The sequence below is a fragment of the Erythrolamprus reginae genome, chromosome 2, assembly GCF_031021105.1.
Source record: "Erythrolamprus reginae isolate rEryReg1 chromosome 2, rEryReg1.hap1, whole genome shotgun sequence".
Taxonomy (NCBI): Eukaryota; Metazoa; Chordata; class Lepidosauria; order Squamata; family Dipsadidae; genus Erythrolamprus; species Erythrolamprus reginae.
The window spans coordinates 173,275,732-173,292,262 of NC_091951.1; the positions used below are offsets into that span (position 1 = coordinate 173,275,732).

Sequence of the window (16,531 nt, forward strand, 5' to 3'; positions counted from 1 at the left end):
ATTTATTGGCATATATTTATTGTCTTTAGATCTTTTGCTGCACAGTCCTGAATCACTTCTTGTGAAATGGGTGGCTATAGAAATTGGATAGATGGGATGATAGACAGACAAGATTGATGTGGTTTCCTTTGTTTCCATTTACTCTTGTATGCAAACCTAGCAACAGGGTTAAATAAACCAATAGCCTGGCATATCACAAGCAATACGGGAAATTGTCTGATTTGGAAACTAAGTATTTGCTTCCACAACTTCCTCTTTATAATAAAAAAAGCTTCCTGAAATACAAGCTCCCCTAAGCATTTGCAAACTTGCTTTAAAAAAATATGATTGCAGCCCACTCAAGAGAAATAGCAAGCAGAATTCACTAGTGAATGTGGCTTGTTTGTTTTTGGCTTAGTATGTTGGATATATCCAGTCAATTGTGGTTTATTCAATCAAATAAAAGGATAAAATTATATAAAACCTATATTCCGTGTAAATAAAACCCTACAAAGAGAGTTATAATCAAAGCACAAAGTGAACATTGTGCTAATGTACAAATAACCTCCACCTTAGTCTCCTCCAAATTTAAAATGATTATGAGCAAAGCCAAAGAAAGAATACAGACTTGATTTAACATACTGTACTTCTATCTTCCTGAAAACGTAAGAGATCCTATACAAAAGGCTACCGCTATCATAATGGCAGGGAGAATAAAAGTACTGGGCATGTTGTACAGTACAGTATTTCCAGAAAATTTACTGTATTTCCAGAAAATTCATATGGATAATTCAAGTAAACGAGCAGTGTGAAAAATGAGTATGTATCCCCACCTAAAATTGTCACAAGTTTATTTAAACCTTAAGCAGGCATGAAAACGCCCAGCCTAACTTTGTTTATTTGTCAAATATGTATAGTAAGTAGTAGCAATAGTAGTAGTAGTAGTAGTAATCATAAGTTTTAAAAGTAACGACAAGAGGACAATAGGACAGTAGGACAGGGGGGAGGAAATCCCCAAAAAAGAAGTTATAGCAAAAATATTAGATTGCGCTGAAATGGATATGATGACAAGACGTTTAAATGATCAAGAAGATACTAAGTTTTATGAAACATGGAACAATGTTTATAAATGGATAGATAAGAAAAAATAAGATATATAATCTATTTTTAGTTAATTTGTTGTATTTGTTTTTACTTGGGTAATATTAATACTAACATTAGTTTAAATTTATTGCTTAATGACTATGGTAGAATTAGTTTATATATAAGAATTAGTTTATATATAAGTAATATAGTAAGAATTTTGGTTTTATACATATATTAGCAAAAATGCGAAAAACTTTAACTCAAATTTAGCAAATTTTTAATATTCAATATATATCTAATTATGTATTCTTTTTCTGTATTTGAATCTATACTTTCAAGATAATCGGGGAAAATGTATCCCCATTTTGTGTTCAATGTTTGTATGTTTGTCTGTCTATTTTATGAAAATCAATAAAAATATTTTTTTTTAAAAAGGACAGTAGGACAGGGACGGTAGGCACAGTGGTGCGCTTATACAAGCCTCTTATTTTTATTAATTTTTTTGTTATGGTTTAAAAGGATTCAAGTAAAAAGAAGGACTTTTAAAAAAATGAGGCAAAGCACAAATCGCTATGCGCTGAAAAATGAATTCTCAGACTCTCGCGCTTTCCCTTTCCCGTAGCAGCTGGCGGCAGCTCCGCCTTCTTTCGCTCTCGCGTTTTGCTTTTATCCCGCGTGGCACGCCGTAGCTGTTGCCTCTCGGAAACATGGCGGCGGCCATGAGCGGCGGCTGCGAGGCTCCGGTGCGTCTCCGCCTGCTCTTCGATTATCCGCCGCCGGTGACTCCGGCCTGCGGCCTGTGTTGGCTGTTGGTGGAGCCCAATCAAGTGCGCCTCATCACTGACCTGATCAGCCTCATTCGGGAGAAGTTCGGTTTTAGCCGCCGTGCCAGGCTCAACCTCTTCCTAGATGGGGCGCTCCTGCCGCCCACCGAGAGCGCTCGACTGGTGCGGGACAACGATTCTCTTCGGTGGGAGCCTTGCAAAAGGAAAAAGGGCCCAGAAGGGGGGGTGGGCTGCTTGGATACTACACAGGCCTGGGCAATGGTGGTGGAGGAAAACAGGCATCCCTTGAGCGACTGCCTGCTTTGGAGTGAACAGAGATGTTGGCTTTTTGGTTTGCGTGTGGACAGATTTATTTAAATGTATTATTATTATTTTCAATATTAGCTTGGTTCTGTTCTGATTTAGTGTGGAAGGTGCCTTCCGAGTACAGGTACTTGGAATTACATCATCCATTAGATTCGCATACAGTGATGGGGTTTATTTTGATGCTAAATACAGGTCGTCCTCGAGTTACAACTACAACTGAGCCCAAAATTTCTGGGGTTAAGGGAGACATTTTGTTAAGTGAGTTTTGCCCCATTCTACAACTTTTCTTGCTTGCCATGGTTGTTAAGTGAATCCGTTGATAGGTTAAGTAACCTGGTTGTCAAGTGACTCTGGATTTCCCCATTGACTTGGTATGTCAGAAGGTCTCAAATTACACGACCCTGGGATACAGCAAATATGAACCAGTTTCCAAGCATCTGAATACAGTGGTACCTCTAAAGAACTTAATTCGCTCCATGACCAGGTTCTTAAGTAGAAAGGTTTGTAAGTAGAAGCAATATTGATTGATTGATTCATTGATTGGATTTGTATGCTGCCCCTCTCTGCAGATTTTTCCCATAGGAATCAATATAAAAGCAAATAATGCCTGCAAACCCATTAGGAAAGAAATAAAAGCTCGGAATTTGGGTAGGTGGAAGAGGAGGAAGAAGAGGAGGAGGAGGACAGTCGCTGCCCAGAGCAAAGGGAGTGTTTCTTTTCTCTGGGTGCTGGCAGAGGTTTATTCCCTCTCCAAGCGCCCAGAGAAAGGAAAACGGTCTGTTCGCTCTGGACTGCCAAAGCCTCCTTAAGCACCACCAAAAGGCTCCTCTGGCAGCCCAGAAAAGCTAGAGATGGTTGGGATTAAAGGGGGAGTGGCAGGAAACTGGCTGGGCCTTTGTGCCGCTCTCAAATTTCCTGGGAAATTTTTCAGGGCTTGGGTTCTTAAGTAGAAAATGATTCTTAAGAAGAGGCAAAAAAATCTTGAACACCTGGTTCTTATCTAGAAAAGTTCTTAAGTAGAGGTGTTCTTAAGTAGAGGTAACACTGTATTTACTTACTTACTTATTTGCTTACTTACTTACTCATTCATTCATTCATTCATTCACTCACTCATTTATTTATTTATTTAACATATTTATATGCCGCCCAACTCATGAAGGACTCTCGCTGGCTTCCAACATATAAACATAATTTCTAAAACAATAAAAACATTCAATTAATAACCCCAATTCAGACACACACACTCAACCCAACATTCTGCATTCAACATCACATGATGTAGGGTTGCTGCAAAGTTTCTAAGTAAGAAAAAAAATGGTCATAAGTTACATTTTCCAGTGCTGTTATTACTTTGAACGGTCACTAAATGAATTGTTGTAAGTCGAGGACTACCTGTAGTTGGAGGGGAAATGCTGGTGAAAGCCAAGTGCATCATAACTATATAACATAGTTATATAACAATAAAATTTATATAATTATTTAACATGTGGCATATTAAAGTTACTATAGCTAATGTGAAAGTAAGCACCCATAAAATTATTTTATTATTTATTTTATTTATCATCTAGAGCAGGTATTCCCAAACTCTTGAAGTTTTAAAGAAATTTTACTATGCTTATATTAGCAAGGCTTTATAACTCTTGAGGTTTGGTCTCCGTTTTGCTTGTAGAAGCTCATACAGTTTGAGAAGGCTGTGATGACTAGATTAAAGCATAATGTGAAAAAAAGCAAACAGCCCCTGCTCCCAAGACATGTAAGCTCCACTTACTACAAATCTACAGAATGCCACCTCAATCCTAAATATGAACTAATTAAAATACCCTGGTAAGAAAACATTCCAGCAAGCTTGACCCTGAGTGGCATCAAGGGAGGAATCATTGGTCAGAAACACGGCCCAGTAAACCCAATTATTTGTATTAACTTATCATATCTCAGAGATAATGTGAGTGCCATGCTGACCTAGTAAGAATGAATAAATAATAAGGTCACATGGATGACATCTAGCTGAAACATTCCAAGGTTGTGCTGTTCTTTTACCTTGTCTTCACAATGAAATAGACCAAAGGTAATGTAAGTGCTAGTTCTGCTTTTGCTCATAGCTGTTCAGCAAAATACAGAAGTGTTGCTGGGAACCCAATACTGTATATACTGTCTTGTTGTGTGCACCCTAATAAAATTATGTGGTATATTCAAAGTGATTTGGTTGCTTTTGGTGAACCAGGTTGTGGCCACAACAGTAATTGTTACAAGTAAGCAATACACTGACTTGCCCAAACTTGGCCTTAATGATATTCATTTTATTTATGGAAGCTGTCATACAGCTTCATTTATCATATTGGGTGACCTAATGGAAATTATGTGTTCTTCGAGGATTTGATCTATATATAGATCAATGGCTATATATACCATTACAAGACATAAGCTCTAAATATAGAGAAGGCTTTATACATATAATGTGATATATGAACCCAAACAAATGTGGCATGTTTCAACTATGATTTAATAATAATGACATTGTGAGATACCATCCCACTCACGTGGCTTACTTTTAAGTATACGTATATAAAACTTACTCTTAAGGCATAAAGACTAAAAAGAGAATATTATGCTGAGATCAGTATTCCTAACCTATGTCTTTGTTGGATTAAAGGCCAGCTGGATGGGTTTCTTTTTTTTTTTAGCATGATACTACAGTATATAAAACATGTTGCAATATTGACCTTTTCTTTTGTTTGTGGTTTTAATAGAGTCAGATTGGAGGAGATTGTTGGAGTGAAGAGTTACAACACAGTCACTAATGGTTCCAGCAGCTTGTCAAAAGAACAAAGAAAGCGCCAGTGGAAATTGGAGGCAGAGGACTCTGAAAACGAAGATAAGGAGCCCAACAAAAGAAAGAAGAGTAAATGGAATTTTGAGCGCCCGGAAGAAAAATCAACAAATACTCAAGATTCTGTGACATTGAGGGAAAAGAAAAAAACTGCACCTGAAAGGAGTCATAAAGTGGACACTGAGAGTGCGGATGATAATTCTCATTCCAAGAAACATAGAGGGAAAAGTCAGCAGAGGAAAGAGCAGGATGCAAAGAAAGAGAAAAAGAAGAAAGCAGATACATTTCCATCAAGGAGCACCTCCCAGAAGACTGAGAAAAACCTCAGCCAAAAAAGTGCAAAGGGTAACACAATAGCACAACCCAAAGCAAAAAAAGGCAGCTCCTCTAGTGAATCCTCTACATCATCATCAGATAGCGACCCTAGTACACCAGGCACAAAACAGACCAACATACATGCGTCTAAAGGGACATCGCAGCACATTAACAAACCACAGTCTTCAAAAACAGTTTCTGCCGGGAAACATAAAGACAAAGTTTCTCTTAAAACGGGACAAACTAAGAAAACCAAGATCCAGTCCACTAGTTCAGATTCCGATTCTAGTTCAGAGGAAGAGCAGCAAAGCAGTAAGCTGAAAAGTAAGCTACCAGATCAGAAGCAAGCAAGCCATTCTTCAAAGGCTGAAGCGAAAATCTCCTCCTCGGAATCTGATGACAGCTCTGAATCAAAGACATGTGCTGTAAAAAAACAGAAGGCGAATACCACAGGCAATCTGTCTGTCGGAGGAAATGATGACAAACAACTGAGTGATATCTCGTGTGGACTAGCTTCAAACTTGGGGGGAAACGAAAAGGGACGTGGAAGAGGAGAATCCCCCTTTTGGAGAGGGCCTAGAGTTCGCGGATGCCGTGGGATGACCAGAGATAGGGGAAGAGGTGAACGCAGTCATTTTTTCTATAAGGACAATAACGAAAACCAGAAAGAAAAACAGTTGAACGAAGAGGCAACAAATGCCTCTGTTATTATTCAGGTGGGTATAACAGTAACATTCCAGTCTATGATTCCATGGATCAGTGATGAAACGTTCTTAGAAAAATTGACGCCATTCCATACCTGTCTTTACCACCAAATGGTGGAAGTCTGGTTCCTAATTTTGTCTGCAGAAATTGAGTATCGATTGAAGGTTCTATATCCTGACATTATCTAGAAACCGAGAAGCAGGGTAGGAGGCTGCTGGAGTTTTATTCTGAAGTTTGGCATTTTGATACAACTAACTTAAGAATGTTTCGGGGCTGCATCATTTTCCTGTTAACTTTTCTTCCTTTTATGTTGCATCTTGTATAGTCAACGCTGGTAAGGTAGCCATGCAAACTATTTTGTACAGTACACCAGTTGCGCCTGCTCCTATATAATCAATAGACTTTTGCCAGTACCTTTTTTTCCCTATAGGCCAGATTTCCCCATCTTTTCCGTCTCCAGAGACTGGTGGGGAGGTGGAGACGATTCCGCTTGAGTGGTGGACACATGCAACAACCTCCGCCACCACTTCTGCAACCTTGTTTCAAATAGCTTAAGACCCGGTAGTGAACCATGGCCCAAAAGTTGGGGACCTCTGTTCTAGGCTTTGGAGAAAATCCAGCACTTTAAAATAATTACCTGCCTGAAATAAGTTGCATCCATTAGAATCTTAAAAGAGTTTGCTCTCCTAATTAGAAATAGAAGAATTGCTGAGTGTTGCATGGGATGAGAAAAAGTCTCTGGAATTTATTACAAACTTATTTTTTAAATCTACTCCACTCTACAAGAAAGAATAATTTTTTAATGAAAATGTTGAAATAAGAGAACTGGTATAGGTGGAGGTTTTTGTTTGTTTGCTTGTTAATTCCAATATAGGATCACTTTGAGAGTTTCAGAGTGTTCAGATCAGTATTTCTCAAATTTTCACCCCCTTCCAGTCATGGGTCACTAAATAAACATTAGGAATATGCAGAGACTAGCCAATGAAACAAGCCTTACATATGCCATAAATTTGTATCTTTAAGACTATGAGCATTTTACCAACAAATGTATGATTATTATAGTTCAGAGGTTCTCAGCCCTTTCTTCACCCTGGACCCCATTTAAATACCTTTTTGAGCCATCAGCCACCAAGACTTAACTCAAGATTTAAATCATAATATTTCTTCATGGACCCCCACAACAACATTACAGATCCCACCCCTTTGTTTTAAGAGTCGTTCCTAAAGCTGCTTTTTCAAGAGACAGCTGGACTTTCTGGTTACCAGAAAGTCCAGTTGCCTCTCGATAAAGCACCTTTGGGACTACTATGACCTGGATGACTGAGAATCTCCACAGACATTTAAGAGGCCTTGTAAAATTTTGTACTGAAAACCTTCCTGAGTGGGCACTGAGCAATAAGTGGTCTGGCAGCTGGCTGTGTATACCTGGAGTTGTGAAGCTGAGGCATTAATCATGAGGTAGCTTGGGTAGACTGCACACTGGAGAATTCTTGCCTCAGAAAATTGGAGAAATAATAGACAGGCAGATCTATTCTTCCCTACAGCCTTCCGAATAAGGATTCTCAGAGTATGGTCTGTGTGGAAGTCCACAAGACTAGTTAAGTTTTAATTAAAATAGATACCACGCTCACTATCTCTGTCAGGCTTAATTTTTTATAGATAAAATACTCCAGTGAATGGGTAGTGCCAACATCTTAATGCAGGTACTTCTTTTGTACTGATGATCCTTTTAATGATTGTTTTGTAGAATCCCGTGGACACTCTGAAAAAGGACTATAGCGCACTACCTCTCTTAGCTGCTCCTCCACAAGTAGGCCAAAAAATTGCCTTTAAGGTATTCTTTCAACTATATAATATTGGGGGGGGGGGGATGGAATGCAAATATTAACTGAAGCAGGTGGAGTAGCATATTCTGTTTTAGTGAAGTAGGTTTGTCCTAACAGGATTGATTAAATTCCTCACCCTAGAATTGTTGGTTCGCACAAGATGCTAAATTGCAAGTAGTGCAATTATAAAATATCCTGGTAGGAACAAGCTTCATTATGGTTTAGCATATGTGCACCTGATTTATTTTCTCTATAGATCCAAAATTGGATTAAAAATTGGATTCCACCACTGTAGGATTTATTCATTCATTCATTCATTCATTTATTAGATTTGTATGCCGCCCCTCCCAGGATGGCGGAAGTTTTGATTTAAAAGGTTCTTGTGTGTAAAAAGGGTAGAGTATTCTTAATAAAAACTAGCATCACTTGAGAATTGGGATCCATATTATATAGCAGCTACTCAACTACCTAAGTACTTTGAATGAACTTGACAACCTATGCAAGATTGGTTAGCTGGTTATTTGTTGGATGTGAGGTCACCAGGAACTCTCATGAATATATCTTGGATTGGGAAATTTAAAAAAAAACATCTTGGAAGAAGCAAGTGGCAAACTCACCTCTCTATTGCTTAGAAAACAACATGGAAGTGTCCATGAAGTCAACAGGAGTTGAAGTTGACCAGAGACTTTGATTGTAAACCTTTTTCTGCCAGTACCTGTATCAGGCGAAGTTCTCTCTCCCCACCAAAGTATTAATTGGTTTTACAGGTTGGCACCTTCTCAGAAAGATTTATATACCTTTTTCTCCCATATGTGTTTTTCTGGGATATTTCACTTAACTTACTACAGTACATAACAACTCAAGAGAAAGCATCGATTATCACTGGTACTAATTTCCAAAGCTTGCTTGAGTTGTAATTAAATTATTTCTGGTGGTCTACAGGTTCTTCTACCTCTCCTGAAGGATCATTAATCTACTTGTTAGCTGAGCTTTTTAGATGGGGTACAGTGTAAATAAGTATTAATATTGTTCTGCATTGAATGTTATCAGAAGTAATTGGCTTCAATTTTTTTTATTTTATAAAGGTTTTTTTAAACAATCTAGCGTATATCATTGATTTCTAATTTCTATACTAACTTTAGGTGAGCAATGTAATTTGTGAAGGTAACACTTGTATCTGGACCTTATAAATTTGGGTTTTCTTTTAACAGCTTTTGGAATTAACCGAAAATTATACTCCTGAAGTATCCGATTACAAGGTATTGCCATAAACGTTTTAATGTGATTTGATGCTGCTTTTATGTTTATTAAGTATTGCTGCTTTGCTCTTTTAAGGCAGCTGTGTTTGTGGTACAAAAAATCAGAAGCAGCAACTTTTCTGAAAAACATGTCATATTAAAAGGCCTAAACTTTTATGAGCTGGTTTCAGGTTTTCTCTTGTAATCTGCATCTGTTTAATCATTCTGCCTTCACCCCATCTCCGTTGCCTCATCCCAATTTAAATCACGTGCATTGGATAAAGTGAGCAATGGCTTCTAAAAGGTTATGCCTTCTAATAAAATTGTTCTTTTGAAAAGACACACTGTCTTCTGATCTTTTTTGCTTTATTGCCAGTGTTAATTTTAATATTGAATTAAGCAAATGAGATGTCGAATCGGGTGGGCTGATCAATTTAAATTAATTCTGTGACCACCCGTCCTTATTGCCTCCAGTGATAAAAGTGCTAGTCTAATTTACAGATAGCATTTAGCAATAGCACTTTGACTTATATACCACTTCACAGTGCTTTACAGCCTCTTTAAGCAGTTTACAAAGTCAGCCTATTGCCACCAACAATATGGTTCCTCATTTTACCCACCTCGGAAGGATGGAAGGCTGAGTCAGCCTCGAACTGGTGAGATTCGATCTACCAAATTGCAGGCTGCCAGCAGGCAGGAGACGTAGCCTGCAGAATAATCGCCTTTCGTAAGCTACTTAAAACCCACCTCTGCCGCCAGGCATGGAGGAATTGAGATTCCCTTTCCCCCTAGGCCTTTACAATTTTATGCATGGTATGACTGTATGTATGTTTGGTTTTTTTATTAATGGGTTTTTAATCGTTTTTAGTATTGGATTATTATTGTACGCTGTTTTATGATTGCTGTTAGCTGCTCCGAGTCTTCGGAGAGGGGCGGCATATAAATCCAATAAATAAATAAAATAAAATAAATATTGCACTCTAACCAAAGTGCCATCTCGACTCATTGAAAAGATTCTTGAGATAACGAATACAAAAATCTTTATAGAGCATATTTTTATTGTTGTTGTTTGGGAATTTATCTTTCTTACTTTCTGTGATGGGAAAAAAAATCCACAAAAAGACAAACCAAAGTTATTGAGTGTAACCCTGTTCCTGATCGTTTCCTTCATTTTTATATATACAGGTAGTCCCCGGTTTATATCATCCCCGACTTACGAGGATTCGTCGTTACGATGACCCGGGGACAGCAGCGGAGCCGAAGCTCCCTTGAAGCCGCCGCCGCCACCACCTCCGTTCGGGCAAGGGGATTTCTGCAGTGGGTGGCGGCGGCGACTTTGGAGACCCCGCGGAGACCCCCATGCCCAAACGGAGGCAGCGGCGGTGGCTTCAAGGGACCAACAGCCGGTCCTTCTCGGCGCTGCATTGCTGCAGCCTCCGAAGTCGCCGCCACCACCTCCGTTCGGGCGATGGGATCTCGCAGCGGTGAGAAGGACCGGCTGTTGGTCCCTGGAAGCAGCCGCCGCCACCTCCGTTTGGGCAAAGGGATCTGTGTGGTGGGTGGCAGCGGCGGCTGCTTCAAGGGACCAACAGCTGGTTCTTCTCGGCGCTGCCTTGCTGCAGCCCCCGAGGGCGCCCACCGCGGAGATCCCTTCGCCTGAATGGAGGCGGCGGCAGCCTCGGAAGCTGCAGCAATGCAGCGCTGAGAAGGACCGGCTGTTGGCCCCTTGAAGCCGCTGCCGCCGCCACCACCATATAAATCGGAATATTAGTGTAAATTGGAATATTCCAACTTACACGAAATTCGGCTTACGACGTTCCGTAGGAATGGATCGATGTCGTAAGTCAGGGACTACCTGTACTTGCGTTCTTTCTCCTGCTAGTAGAGCAATATAATTTTAAATTTTAAAAAAATCTATTCTTAACTAGAAAAACATACCTTTACAGATGCATTTTCAACTTTCAAGTAACAGAGTCCGTAGATCTGAAGCTTCAGCATAACTCTGGAATATCATATGAATGTGGTCACTTTTCTCTTTGGAAATATAGTTGTAAGAAATTTTGGAATTACTATTAAGTCATTCATTAGTCAAGTTCTCATTATTAGTACCGTGTTTCCCTGAAAATAAGACTCTGTCTTATATTTTTTTGAACACTGAAATAAGCACTTGCCATGGACTCAAAAGCCTGATTGGGCTTATTATCAGGGGAGGTCTTATTTTGGGGAAAACAGGGTATTGTATGAAATGCTAGGGACCATGAAGAAGAGAGAGAACACTATCAAACTACACAATACAGGTATTCTTCAACTTAGAACCACAATTGAGCACACCATTTCTGTTCTGTTGTTGTTAAATGAGTTTTGCCCCATTTTATGACCTTTCTTGCCACAGTTGTTGAATGATTCCTTCAGTTGTTAAATTAATAACACAGTTGTTAAGGGAATCTGGCTTCCCCATTGATTTTGCTGATCAGGAAGTCACAAAAGGAAATCGCATGATTCCCAGACACTGCAATCGTCATAAATATGAGTCGCCACGGGTCTGAATTTTGGGGATCTATGAGGATGGTGCAATGGTTGTAGGTATGAAAAACTGTCATAAGTCACTATTTTCAATGCCATTGTAACTTTGAATGGTCACCGAAAAAATACCTGTGCTTAGCAGAGGGGATGAATTGCCCTTATTTAAACAGCTTCCCCTTATAATAAAAATCCCTATTATCCTTAATGCTGCAGGTGCCTTTTGGATATAACTATAGTAACAGAACAATTACAATGAAATACTGATGTGTTCTCGAATGCCCCTTACAAATACTATGATTTCATTCTTTCCCATATTTTTAAGGAAGGAAAAATTGTCAGCTATAATCCTGACAAAAAGCAGCTAGAACTTGAACTCCTTTCTTTTTCCTCAGGTAAGTAATAGGCAACGTCTTAAATTGTTGTTCTTGTGAAGAGGAAATCACAGATTATCACCCTTTATAATTATTTTTTTCCCCCAAAATTAGTCTGGCTTAAAAATAATGTTTAGCCCTTCATGGCACCGGACCAGAATATCTCCGGGACCGCCTTCTGCCGCACGAATCCCAGCGACCGATTAGGTCCCACAGAGTTGGTCTTCTCTGTGTCCCGTCGACTAAACAATGTCATCTGGCAGGACCCAGGGGAAGAGCCTTCTCTGTGGTGGCTCCGACCCTCTGGAACCAGCTCCCCCCAGAGATTAGGATTGCCCCCCCCCTTCTTGCCTTTCGTAAACTCCTTAAAACCCACCTCTGCCATCAGGCATGGGGGAATTGAAACATCTCCCCCTTGCCCATGTAGTTTTGGTCTATGATTGATTGTGTGCTTTTTATATATATATATTGGGGTTGCTTTTATGGATTTTTTAACTTAAAACTGTAATTTAGATTGCTAAATATTAGATTTGTTACTATGTACTGTTTTTGCCATTGTTGTGAGCCGCCCCGAGTCTGCGGAGAGGAGCGGCATATAAATCCAATAAATCTAATCTAAATCTAATCATGGGGGTGGTGGGTACCTTCTCTGTTCTGCTGATGGAACCTCTTCCATCAGTGGACTCCATTTACTCCAGGGGTGTCAAACTCAATTCATTGAGGGCTGCATCAGGGTTGTCTTTGACCAAGGGGGAAGGGGATATGGGAGTGTGGCCAGGGTGGGTGTGGCCAGCTCGATGTCACTCATATTGGGGGCATCTGTGGTAGCCCAAATGCTCTGCCAACAAAAACAAGCTCTGTTTTTGGCTGGGATGGCCTCTTGCAACCATTTGCCAGTGAAAATGGACCTCGTGAGGGCCACCTGTGGTCCTTGTGAGCTCCATTTTTAGCTGCGACCGCCTCCTGCACCTCTCTACCAATGAAAATGGAGCTTGGAAGGACTGCACACGGCCCTCCCGAGCTCTGTTTTTGCTGGCAAAGGCACCTCTGATCAATCCTTCACTGTTTCCAGGTCAGCCCTCAGGCCGGATCTAAGCACCCTGCGGGCCGGATTCGCCCCCCCCCCCCCCCCGGGCCTTGAGTTTGACATCCCTGATTTACACCTGATTTTGACAAGTCCTGTAATTTCTCATGACCTTGCAAACATCCAAGTCTAATTTACATTTTGTTGTGCGCCCCCCCCCCCTTGTGTTTTTTTTTTTAGTAGCAAAAGAGCCAGGGAAATTCGATCTGGTTTATCAGTCTGAAGATGGAGATGAGAAAATTGAATATGCCGTGTCTCAAGACAGGAAGGTATGACAGCACTTTCTTGAAATTGCTTGACCATCTAAGGCTCTCTTTACATATGCTGCAGCGCTTGTGCAGGGAGTATTTTTTTTTTTTTTTGCTGGTAAAAGTTAAATTGCCTCACAGAGAGAGAGAGAGAGAGAGAAATATGAAAGAGGGAATGGACATTTCTCAATTCAATTTTTTCTTAGCCAGACCTTTTTGAAGACACATGTCAGCAACGAATGGAGCTAGTGCCAGTTTTGGAGGGTGGGGAGGACAGTTCCAAATTTGATCTATTGTGAATCAATTCCTTTAATCCCTTTATAGTGGTACCTCTACTTAAGAACTTAATTCGTCCCGTGACCAGGTTCTTAGGTAGAAAAGTTTGTAAGTACAGTAGAAGCAATTTCCCCCCATAGGAATCAATGTAAAAGCAAATAATGCATGCAAACCCATTAGGAAAGAAATAAAAGCTCAGAATTTGGGTGGGAAGAGGAGGAGGAGGAAGAAGAGGAGGAGGACAATCGCTGCCGAAGGAAGAAGGTGAGGTGAGGGAAATAAAAAAAAATCCAAAACTTTAAGGCTTAAAAAAAAAAGAGGAACTCTGAGATGGCAAGGAGGACCAGGCCTCTCCCATACACCTAATGCGAGGCTGCCTCCCATACACTGCGCCAGAGAGAGAAATCCAGGGGAAATTACAGGAAACTGGCAGGGCCTTCGTGCCGCTCTCAAATTTTCTGGGAAATTTTGCCGGGCTCAGGTTCTTAAGTAGAAAATGGTTCTTAAGAAGAGGCAAAAAAATCTTGAACACCCGTTTCTTATCTAGAAAAGTTCTTAAGTAGAGGGGTTCTTAGGTAGAGGTACCACTGTATTTACACATATCTGACATCATTCTTCATTTCTCTCTCTTTCTCTGCTGCCCTTAAATTTATTTTCCCACTTCTCTCTTTATACTCTGTCTTCTATTTCGCTGTCCTATTTCCTTTTCCTTCCCAGCTGCCAACACTTTGAGGCAACTGGTAATTATGTGCTGCTGCCCCCATAGGGGGAGGACCCAGTGGGGGGAGTAAGTTTATGCATTATTTATCGAATACTTAATACTTTTTTATTGACCTTCCTTCTCTAGTACCTGTTCTGGTTTCTGGTAGAATTTTAGCTATTATAAATAACTTTTACTAAATGCAGTATTTCATAAACAAAGAAACTCCATCTTTATTGTCTTCTTCTGTATTCAAAATACAGTTCATACTAGCACATTTCTTGTTCTCCCGTTATCTCTCCTAATTACATTCCTCTTGCATTCCTCCCAGTCTCCTCCGTTCACCAAGATTTATGTACTCACAGCATGATTCAAAAACAGCAGAAATGACTGTAAAATAACACAGAATGAGTTTGCTTGCTTGGGAGCTGAATGGGAACACCTTCCACTTTGGTTCTACAACATTGAAACTCCACCCTTCTTCCTCACTGGCCCCCTGACGTACCAAATGCATCACTCCAGTATTTAACCCATTCCTCCCCTTAATATCTTCTTCCAAACACCTGTTCCTTACGTTTTTGGACCCTTCTGAATTTAGGATTGATCCAGCGAGCGTCTGTTTCTTCCTCGCTAGATTCTGGACTCATAGCAACATCCTGTGGCTGGCATCCCACCTGTTCTACTACCTGTAATCTAGGGCCTACCACTAATTCATAAACACTATCTGTATCAGAGTCCTCAAGTTCTTCATCATCCTCCAACTGACCAGGAGTATGTACAACAGTACCTTAGTATGATCCTTAATTACTTTTAAAATAGGAAATAATTAAATAGTATGTTTTTACCCATAAACATTTTAATCATTATCTAGAACTAAATTTTATAGCAATTAAAGAAAATTGACCTACTTGCCTAATCTGTTATCATAGTGAAACTTGTGGGTTCAGTACAAAACCTTAAAATGTTACTGTGCTCCTCAACAAATCATGCTGTTTATCATTTGTCCTTTTTGTGGCTATTCAAATAATGTGACTTATCAACTGAAAAAGAGTCCAAGCACCTATTTGAAAACTTATCTTGGTCGGTAAGTCTCTCTCACCCAGTCACATTACCTTTAAGCTACCCTCGGTCACATGATTGTCAAGCCACTCCCATCTGGTCACATGGCCAATAAACCACTCCTACCCGGTCACATGACCATCAACCCACACCCACATGACAAGCGTGGTAGTAAATTTTTTTTGCAGCCCTTCACTGATATACATGTTGCTAACAACTGCAGTGATGCACTTAACTGTGGTAAAAATGGGGCAAAACTCCATAACAACTGTCTTTATTTTGCAACAGATGTTGCGTTCAATTGTGTCCATAAGTCGAGGATATCTGTATATCAATTAGAGGAGGTGACCAGCCAACTATGTTACATGCAGTTCAACAGCTATTAAACAACTGTTCAATAAACAAAACGCGGTGGCCATAATTCAACTTGATGCCATCTGCTGGTGTAACTGGAATTACTGTGCCTTGCATTTTTAGCCTGTGGTTTGATAAATGTTTTGCTCATAACAGAACCCTTGCATTGTCTTGCAGTAATTGAATGTCATTCAGTTGGTATCTGCTGGCTGCCTCAATTTTCAATATTTCATTTATTTCTTTTTTCTCTTTTAGATAACAGAGAGCTGGGCGGCACTAATTGAACCCAGATTAATAATTGACTGTCCAAGTAATGAATCTGGCCCTGAAAAGGAATCCCTTCAGACATGAACTTGCCTGGCCCTCAGCTGTGAATACAGTATGCCTGAATTGTCTGTAAATTGTTTTTGAAGGCTTTTTCTTCAGTTTCTGAAGACAGCGTATACATATGCTTTTTTCTAAATAAAAGATAACATGCACATGATGTTGAGAAGATGTATATCATTTATTAATGTCTGGTATGATGTCTCAGAAATTTTATGCAATCAAGGACCCTCAGTGAATGCTTGGAAAATGCAGAGACCAGCTAATTAAACATAAAACCCTCCCGTGTTTTCCTCTTTTAAGTATATAGGGGTGCACATTTTTTGACCTTTTTATGTTTTAATTAAATGGAAAATTAAGTATTTCCCATTTGTATTTGCTCCCAAAAATATTTTTTTAAATTTTTCTCCACAAATTCCATTTTTATAACAAAATACATATGCCATAAAATAGTATGATAAGATGTATATACATTTTCAATATTTCGTAAACCTATATTTTATTTTGCACCTTTTTCAACTCCTA

The 16,531-nt window shown here is 39.7% G+C and overlaps 1 protein-coding gene across 1 annotated transcript; it reads left to right on the plus strand.

Moving 5' to 3' along the window:
- The first annotated feature begins 1,734 nt into the window (after positions 1–1,734).
- COIL (coilin) lies at positions 1,735–16,166 on the plus strand. The gene is given in 8 exon segments (XM_070740462.1): positions 1,735–2,035; positions 4,904–6,014; positions 7,751–7,837; positions 9,041–9,088; positions 11,913–11,982; positions 13,226–13,314; positions 15,938–16,010; positions 16,013–16,166. Coding segments are annotated over 8 exon segments (1,785 nt in total). The 5' UTR covers positions 1,735–1,772; the 3' UTR covers positions 16,057–16,166.
- The last annotated feature ends 365 nt before the right edge of the window (positions 16,167–16,531 follow it).